At 50.2% G+C, this 9,635-nt stretch overlaps 1 protein-coding gene across 1 annotated transcript in view; it reads right to left on the bottom strand.

Moving 5' to 3' along the window:
* Positions 1-2,091: 2,091 nt before the first annotated feature.
* SIGLEC10 (sialic acid binding Ig-like lectin 10) overlaps positions 2,092-9,635 on the bottom strand; it is an 8,952-nt gene continuing 1,408 nt past the window's right edge. Inside the window, exons 5-11 of the mRNA XM_006901884.1 lie at positions 9,315-9,578; positions 9,017-9,064; positions 8,643-8,900; positions 8,277-8,561; positions 7,725-7,818; positions 7,401-7,623; positions 2,092-2,388 (exon numbers count right to left, since the gene is read on the bottom strand). Coding sequence (XP_006901946.1) covers positions 2,092-2,388; positions 7,401-7,623; positions 7,725-7,818; positions 8,277-8,561; positions 8,643-8,900; positions 9,017-9,064; positions 9,315-9,578 — 1,469 coding nt within the window. The remainder of the gene's footprint in view (positions 2,389-7,400; positions 7,624-7,724; positions 7,819-8,276; positions 8,562-8,642; positions 8,901-9,016; positions 9,065-9,314; positions 9,579-9,635) is intronic.

Raw genomic sequence — 9,635 nt, forward strand, 5'->3', positions numbered from 1 at the left:
TTAAACACACACACACACACAAAACCCCAAAAGCATCCGGCTGCTAAGCACAGGATTAGTGATTTGAATTCACCAGGTGCTACGCAGGAAAAAGATAAGGCAGTCTGCTTCTGTAAAATTTTTACAGCCTCCAAAAAAAAAGCCTCTGGGCATCTCCTCTCTGTCCTGCAGGGTCGCTGTGACTCTCACAGCAGTGCTTCTAGTTTGGGGTCTCAGTATGTACCCCTCTCCCCTCGCACTCCCACCCCAGCACTCTACAAGGCGCTATCTTGGAACTTCCTTTCTGGTCTAACTACTCCTTCTCACTGTGCACACTCCCGGGAGCTCTTTCTGGACCTCTACTTCTGTTTCCTCTTGTGTAAAAATAAACGGTTTAATTTTGTTTTGGTCAGGGCTCGCCAAACATTTTCTGCAAGTGACCAGACAGTCACTCTGTCAGGCTTTGCTGGACAGTGAGTCAACACTCCTATTATATAGCAACATCCCCCCAAAATTCAGACCCTCTGCCCTTAAGGAGATTCTGCTTTCACGGGTTCTCCACGTGGGACAGAGGAGAACTGAGCTCCGTGGGTTTTCTAGGCTATCATTTCCACAGAAGCAAGCCTCTGGACCTTTCTTCTGCAGTGGCCAGCCACTGTTTGGTTCCCATTTGAAAGCAAACCTTTGAGAGACCCAGGGGCCCAAAGCAGCAGTGCCTCAATGAATGTGCACAATTATGTACCAATAAAACTTTATTTATGGACAGAAAACTCAACATTTTTTCCCCCATCACGATTACACATTATAAAATATTCTTTTTGGGGAGCTCTGGTGGCCTAGTGGCAAGGAGCTGCAACTACAATCCCAGAGGCGCACAGTTCGAATCCACCAGATGCTCTGCCGGGAAAGGAGGGGCAATCTCCTCCTGTACCAGTCAGATCTGATTTGACGGTACACGCACACAAAAATAATAAAATAAAAAAAATATTCTTTTTAAGGTTTTATGTGATTTGAGTAAAAGCTTACAGAGCAAATTGAGTTACACTGTACCATTAATAGACATTTTGTTTTTGAACACTAATTACAGTATCCACAGTCTTATCTATGGCCTCCCCACTTCCTCCCTGTGATCTTTGTTCCAATTCCTCCTTCATCCTAACCCCTTCCTGACTTCTGAACTTTATCCTTGAGGCAAACAGCTGCCTTTTGGATGTGAGGGGATTGATTATTCTATAGAGTGAGTGCCTCCCTGGTCTTACTGTTCAACTTATAAACCACGTATCTATTGTGTGGCTGAAAGGTGAACAATGGGAGTGGGGTGAGCTTTGTTCCAGGTGCAAAGGGTGAGAGCCTGGCCTTCTCTGTTTATGAGGATCCACGTTTCTTCCTCCCCCCACTCTATCCAGGACCTTTCACTGTGGTCCTTTTTAGACTGGTTGACAGTGTCGTCAGGCACCGTCTACTCCTTCTGGTCTCAGAGTTGTGGGCATTTTCTTCCTTTTGTTATCCGCCCCCTCCCTCCCCAACTAGCTCAACTGTGGGAGGAAAAGAAAAAGAAATTCTTAAGTACGGTGGACCAGACTGGGCCCCTGGGCCTCCTAGTCTAGTAGATTTTGGTTGAACCATCTTTTAAGTCTCTCCCACTCTTAAGATCCCATGAGACCTTAAGTGACCAGCAAGGGTGAGGTCTGAGGTGCTTCCAGGGAAAATCATGTTCTTGTTTTTCAGAGCACAGCCACCCTGAACGGATCTCTCAGGCTGTTTCAAATGCCAACAGGAGCTGGTCTGGTGCTGTCGTTAAGGCATTTGCAGTTATCAAAAGAGTCAGCAGTTTGAATCCATCAACTGCCCCTTCAGGATACAAATGAGGCTGTTCCTTCTATAAAGATATAAAACCATGGAAGCCTGTGAGGGCACGGCTTCCCTGTCCTAGTGGGACACTGCGAGTTGGGATTGACTCTACAGCTGTATTTTGTTGTTGTTGTCGTTTTCAAATGCTGGCGTCTGGAATGAGCTGGCCTGTCACTGAACATTACGGACAAGAGCTTCTGTCCGTCAGTTGCCTTTGCCCTCTCTGACGCTCTCCATTCCTCGGAGGCCTGGCTCCCAGTCCTAGCGGCCAGCAGACCCGTGGTGGCCAGCAGACCCGTGGTGGCCAGCAGACCCGTGGTGGAACTTGATCTCCGCGTACTCCGTGTGGGTGTCCTCGGCCTCCTCCCGGGTGTCCCATTTTCTGGCGCCCAGGAACTTGACTGCAGCGTAGTGGAGCTTCTCTGAGTTATTCGTGGAATCTGCCACTTGAGCGGATGGTTTAAGTCTAGGGCCACTGAAGCTCTCTGGTTCCGGTGGACGAGCCCCTGAAGGAGGGCACTGGGAAGGGCGGTTTGCCGTGGTCTTCCATTTCTGAGCCTACGGGAAGAGCAATTGTCCGTCATTCGTTGCAGTGCTTAAAAAAAAAAATTCAGCTGCCAATCACAAGTTTGGTGGTTCAAAGCTACCAGGAACTTTGCGGGGTAAAGAGGAGACAGTCTGCACCTGTAGAGGTACTGGTCTTGGAAACCCTGTGGGTGGTTCTGCTTTAGTCTGTGAGGATGCGATGAGTCAGAATGGGCTCTAAGAAAGTGTTTGGTTTTGCTTTGTTAATTCATTCAACAAACGTCTGACTGAGCGCCTCCTATGAGCCTTCATCTCACAGTGACCCTTAGGGCTAAGAACTAGTCCATTGGGTTTCCAAGTCTGTAAATCTTTATAAAAGCAGACTCACTCTCTCTCTCCCTCTCCTTCTCCTTCTCCCTCTCCCGCTTCCCCTCCCTCTCTCTCTCCTTCTCTCTCTTCCTCTGTCTCTCCCTCTCTCCTTCTCTCTCTCTCATGCAATGACTGTGCTGGGTTCGAACCACAACCCTTTTGGTTGGTAGTCAAACGCCTTAACCATCACACCACCAGAGGGTGAACGTTAAGTTGGAATTGACCTGGATGTGTCTACCACATGTCAGGTACTTTTAGGAGCTAAAAAACAGTAGAGAATAAAACCACAAACCCTGGCCCATACTGCACTGACGTTCTATCCTGTGGAGACAAGAAACAGATAACTTGGTCAACGAAACTGTAGCATCAGGTGGTGGCGAATGCCACGGGGAAAATCATGCAGGACACGAAGGCAGTAGAGGAACAAGTAGAATGGTTATCATTAGATAAAGTAGTCAGGAAGGAGCTGTCTAAAACTATCCAGATGAAGGATGTCGGTGTGCAGACGAGGGAGGAAGGAGAGGAGCTTTGATGTTGGATCTGTTTGGACGTCGAGCTGATGGGATTTGATGATGAATTGTTTGTAGGGTGATAAGAACAACAGATGACGCTAAGGCATTCGCTTTGAGCACCTGGCGAGATGACGATGTTATTTGTTAGCGTAGAAGGATTGAAATTGAGCAGAGGAGTGCAAATGGGGAAGTGACTCTTAAGCTTGGGTCTAGACAGGGAAAGTCTGAGTTAGTAAAACTACCATTCAAATTTACTCACTAACACTAAGGTAAAAAAAATGAAGAAAAGATTTTTATAAACCCTCTTCTGCAGTCAGAAGTTGATCAAGCAATGCCATTAAAAGGCGTCGATGAATACTGGTGGTTGAAAAGGAAAAGTTGGAAACAAAGAAGGATCAGAAGTTGAGAACTAGGACCTTGTGAAAGAAATGACAACTATGGTCTCACGAAAGACACTTTCAAGACCAATGGCCTCTTCCTGGGAATACCCATTTTCAAGAACAAAAACAATGAAGAAAGGATGCATGTTTAAAGCACTCAGATGCTAACCCAAAGGTTGGCAGTTGAAATCCACCAGCTGATCTGAAGGAGAAAGATGATGGGTCAGTCTGCTTCTAGAAAGCTCTACAGCCTTGGAGACTCCATGGGATAGTTCTAGCCTACAGTGTCGCTGAACATTGGAGTCAATTCTGTGACAGTGGGATTTTGATTTGATATACCTGTGGGCCTCACCAAGCCGAATACACAGGAATCATATCACCTACACCTCTAGAAACAGACAGTGGAGAAGCTCGCTTATGTTCGGGCAGAACAAGCGCAGGGGCCAAGTGCAGATGGACCATTATTTGCTCACATTCAAGTTCACCTTCAAACTGAAAAGCGTCTAACAAGTCCATGAGAGCTAAAATACAACTATGTATGTGAGTATTCCCACTACTGGGTCAATTCTAACGTGTGGCAACCCTCCACTGGGTTTCTAAGTCTTCTGATCATACCTGAAAGAAATGGCTTTACCTTTCTCTCAAGGAGCACGTGGTGGATTTGAACTATTCAGCCTTCAGTTAACAGACCAACCTATAGCATCTTGTTTGAATGTAGAGACCATGTCAAGAGTAGATTTGATGCACTGAATACTATTGACTGAAGACCAGATGAGTTATGGAAGACGTTATTTAAGAACAAAGCAAAGAAAAATTATTTCAAAACACAGAGAAGAAAGGAAAAACCCAAAATGGGAATCAAGAGACTATAAAGCCTTTCCCGTGAGTGGCCTCAGGTGATCTCTTAAAACTACTCGCTTGTCCTGGAAAATCTCACAGAATCATGCAAATCAAGATGTTCAGATCTCCAGGTCCAGTCTAAGAACACTCAGGAAACCACCCAGGCCATCAGGGGTACGCATATCCAGAAAGCCACCAAGTAGCTGAAAGATGTCACGGTGTAATAGCATTGTGTGCCAATCTGGTGTCACAATGGTGGAGTCGGCAGGTGTGTCCAGGCCAAACCATGGGGTTGAACACAGGGTTGGTGACCCAGAAAGAGTGCGAAGATTTTGCTGCTTATGCTTCAAAATGCAGAACATAATGTTGAACTTAAGGGTTTAGATGTCACTTTTCTTGTCACTGAGCACAGCCAGGTGAATGAAACTCTTAAGATACACATACTAAGCTCATGTCTGGATTAACCCCTACCATGACCTCCCCCGGCCACACTGAGATGACCCTCACTGAAAAGGAACAGACTGTTCCTACACCAGAAGAGAGGGTGGCCCAGAGGTAAAAGATCTCCCAGAAGAAACTGAAGAAACAAACACTGATGGCTTGCCAATAAATGACTCAGCAGCAAATAAAATTCAAAGAACCTTAAAGCTCACACACAAAAAAAGAAACTAGAAAACTTGCTCTTGAATCTTTGAATGTAGGACAGTTACAAGAAATGGAAGACATTATGAACTTAAAGAGCCGAATGGAAGATTTTAAAGGATGTTGTGAAAGGAAAAAAATTATAATGAAATGTATGATGAGAGAGCTGGGCAATGACAGGGAGGATATAAGGAGAATTGATGCCTTTGAGCTGTGATGTTGGAGAAGCGTATAGAATATACCGTGGACTGCTAAGAGAATGAACAGGTTCATCCTGGAGAGGGTGAAACCAGGCTGCTCTTTGGAGGTAAGGATTCTGAAACTTCGTCTGACATACTTTGGACATGCTGCAAGGAGAAACAAGTCCTTGGAGAGGGACATCAAGCTTGGGAGGGTGCAGGGACAGTGCAGGAGAGGAAGACCCTCGGTGACATGGATTGATTCAGTGACTAGGGCAATGGGAGTAGGTGTGTTAGAGACAGCAGTCAAGAAATCAAAGAATACACTGCGTTGCAGGCATTGCTCTGTACAAAGGGTCACTTTAAAGTGTTTGAAAGCCAACAAGTTCTCCAGACCCACGTCTTGGTATTCTCAATTATACACACATGAAAGCTGACTAATGAAACAGGAAGACCAAAGGCATTGACGCCTTTGAACTAATGTGTTGATAAAGACTGAACAGACCACAGACAGCCCGAAGCAGCACTTGCTGGACTCTTTAACGAGGCACCAGGCAGGATTCTGAATACTCTGCAGCTACAGTAAGAGCACATTTCACGCTTAGAGTCGTCCTGGGAGGAAGGCTCTGCTCTGATCTCCCTTTAACGGTTAAAGAAACTGAAGCCAGGCAAGGTAAGTGACTTATCCAAGAACACAGAGCATTTTAAGGATTTGAACCCAAGCAGTCTGACTTCAGAGCTATTTATCACTGTGCTGTGCTGAAAATCAACACATTCACTGCCGTCTGGTCAGTTCTGACTCTTTGGGACCCTGTAGGATAGTGCAGAGCTGTTCCAGAGAGTTTCCAAGCCTGTCAGTCTTGCTAGAAGGAATTGATGTTTCTCCCATGGAGCTACTCCTGGTTTCAAATGCCTATCTTTCAGTTAGTGGCCAAGAGCTTAATCATTACACCATGGGAGCCTCTCAGACACACTGTCGACCAATAATATTGTTGTTGTTATTGTTGCTGATTGCCTTCAAGTCGAGCACGACTCATAGCAACCCTATGAACAAAAGGCCTGAAGCCCCTCTACAACCATCGACATTTATCAAAGTTCACAGAGTTTCCAGAGACATGTTATTATTGGTCACACTGTGAGTGATTGGTCAATAAGGGAGTTCCCGAAACCCAGCCCATTGTTGTCCAGTGCACACTGACTCACAGTGACCCTGGAGGACAGGACAGAACGGCCCCACTGACATTCAGTCTGTGGTTAGCCAAAGGGCAGCCTGCCCACATGAAGATTCCCATTGCTTTTTAGTCAGAGCTCAGAGCAGACTGTCTAGTGGGGTTCAGAGGCTGTAAATCACACAGGAGGAGTCACAGGGGTGGATTCGAACCGTCAGAAAGGCGCAGCCTTTGCGGTAGCCGTGTGAATCCCTCTGTATGAGGCCATCATAAAGATTACAGAGCTGGAAACGCGAAGGGGCAGCTCTCCCCTGGCCCCCAGGATCACTGTGTGTGGATAACACACACAGTGGGAAACCTTTAAGGAAGTAGATTGCCCCATCTTCTTCTTGGAGCAGGTAGGGGCGTTAGAACTGCTGACCTTTGAGTTAGTACTTGAGCTAGTACTTTGACTTAGTGACTGTCCCACCTGGGTGACTTGAAGGGAATCATCAGTAAAGCCACACACCGTGTGGAGTTGATCCCAGCCCTGCAGTTGGCTTCCTGAGGCTGTAAACCTTTCTAGGAAGAGATAGCCTCATTTTTCTCCCAAAGGGCAGCTGGTGGATTTGAACCACCAGTGTTGGAGTTTAGAGGCCCGGTAGTAATTCATCACACCACGTAGGACTCACTGAATGGTAGAACAGCAGTTACATGGTGAAAAACTCAAAGGTTGTTGGTGGTGCAGAGGTTACTATGTTGGGTTGCAACCAAAACGTGGGCAGTTGGGACCCACCGGCCAATCTGAGGGAGAAGGGGACGCAGTTCTACGCGGCCCTACAGGGTCACTTTGATCGGAAGGGACTTGATGGCCAGGGGTTGGGATTGGGTTCCAGTAAATCCCAGCCACCTCCTCACAGGATTCGGGGGGAACCCTGGAGACTTGGAGAGGGGGCACCGTGCCCAAGGCCTCACAGACAGCGGGTCCTCAAGACACCTTGTATCTCTGGTGGCCCCTGTGAGGTGATGGAAGACATCTGGACAAGGAGGTGTCAGGGTTAGAGACCAGAGAGAGGGAGACCAGGGCCCGGCACTCACCTTGGGGTTCACGTTGACGTAATCCATGACTGAGCTGCCCCTCGAGGCTAGGCGCCTCAGAGCTTCTCCCTGGGTCCACTTCTGCCTCAAAGTCTTCCCTCTATGGGGAGGAACCCCTCACACTGTGCACTCTTGCACCCCCTTCCCCGCCTGGCCCAGTCTCCAGAGCCCACTCCCCACCCAGGCTCCCCCTGAACTCACAGGACCAGAATGAGGCAGAGGAAGAGGAGGGTGGCCACGCCAGTCCCCAGAAGCGCCCCCTTGGAGAAGGCCGCTGACATAGCTCCCTGATTATCTGTGCAATAAGAGGGTCCCACCGGCCCTTCACCGTTAGGCATCCAGGCTTCAGGTACCACCCCTGCACCTGCTGGTCCTACCTTCCCCTTTAAGACACCCCCGCACACACACACCCCAGCAGCCAGGCCTCCAATGAGTACACCCCTGCCACAGCCCCAGAGCCCCAGGGGCATGATTCCAGGTTGGCCCTTGAACTAGAACACAGCGGTTCTAACCAACGAGCCCTCCTGGGATGAAAGGCGTGAAAGGTCTGCTTCCGGCAAGATTCACCTGGAAACCGGATGGCACTGAGTTCTACGCTGTCCCCCAGAGTCCCCCTGGGTCACTCTGGTCTGCACAGGAGTGCATTTTTCACACTCACAGGCCCGTGTCCCAGCCACACCACCCTGACTCCAACCCCCTACACCCCAGTCCTTCCCCCACAACACAAACTAGACCCTCAGCTGGTCTCCCGACCTGGGAGCTGCAGGACAGTGATGCCGTGAGCCCCGTGGTCATTCCTGGCCTCACAGTGGAGTCCAAGGTCTGGACTGAGCCCTGAGGAAAGCCTGAGGGAGCTGTTGGCCCAGGATCCCTCTGAGATGGAGGTGACAGTGACGGAGGTGTTGCTGCTGTTCCCCTCCACCAGCCGGTCCCCAACTCGCCAGTACAGCGAGGGCACTGGCCGGGCTCGAGCAGAGCAGTTACAGCGCAGACCCTCGGCCTCCCAGGAGCAGGAGGGGCCGAGCAGCTCAGGGGGGTCTGCGGGGAGTTAGGGGAGCAATCAGAGGTGGGTCCTCCTTCCAGGATCCACGTGCCTACCCCGGGGGTCCCCACACTCACAGAGCACAGAGAGGTGCAGAGTCACGTGCTGGGAGCCCAGAGAGTTCCGAGCTCGGCAGGTGACCTCCCCTTCATCCTCCTTCTGGACCTGAGGCAGCTCCAGGACCCAGGGGTCTGAGGACTGGGAGGGGCTCAGGGGGAGTGTCCCCCAGTCCCAGCTCAGCGAGGCAGGGGGGCTGCTGTCGGCCACACAGATGAGACGCAGGGACTGGCCCGCTAGGACTGGGAGGGTCGTGCCATTCCTGAAGTTTTCCATAGCTGCAGGGGAGGAGGGGAGTCTCAGGAGACATAGAGAGCTGGGGGACAGGGACCCACATTCCCACCCCCATTGCCACCACCTGGGACCAGGATGTGATTCTCTGCCCTCTTCACACCTGTCCTGTTTGCTGGGGACACCATCACTCTCAGGTTCTCTGGAGGGTCTGAAACAGAAGCAGGGGCCTGGCTCAAAGGGGCTGGGGCTTCCTGGGGTCAAAGGGAGCCATCCTGGCCCAGAAGCTGGGGTGGGGATTGACTCACCTGCTGAACCCCAGATTCAAACCACACAAGGATTCCAACAGGTAGGGAACCTCCTGCCATTGCCCTGGGGACAGGCCCCTCCCAGCTCCCGGACCCTGACCCCAGGACCCCTGCTCCCCTATTACTCTCCCCTAACCCACCTGCCAGACTCACACTGCACAGAGATGTCCAGCCAGACCCGCTGGGAGCCCATTCTGTTCTCTGCCTGGCAGGTGTAGCGGCCAGTGTCCCTGGTGTCCACGTGAGACCATTTGAGGAACAGAGGGGTGTAGTTCAAGGGGAGGGACCAGGAGAGCACCGTGCTGTTCAGGACCCAGCTCAGTGTGGGTGGGGGGTGGCCGTGGGCCGAACAGAGGAGCCGCAGGAACTGGCCCTTCTGGACTGTCAGACTGGAGCCGTTTATCTGGGGCTCCAGGGCTGCTGGAGAGAGAGAGAGAGAGAGAGAGAGAGAGAGAGAGAGAGAGAGAGAGAGAG

This window comes from Elephantulus edwardii, unplaced genomic scaffold, assembly GCF_000299155.1.
Source record: "Elephantulus edwardii isolate Elephantulus edwardi_28Jun2011 unplaced genomic scaffold, EleEdw1.0 scaffold00348, whole genome shotgun sequence".
Lineage (NCBI taxonomy): Eukaryota > Metazoa > Chordata > Mammalia > Macroscelidea > Macroscelididae > Elephantulus > Elephantulus edwardii.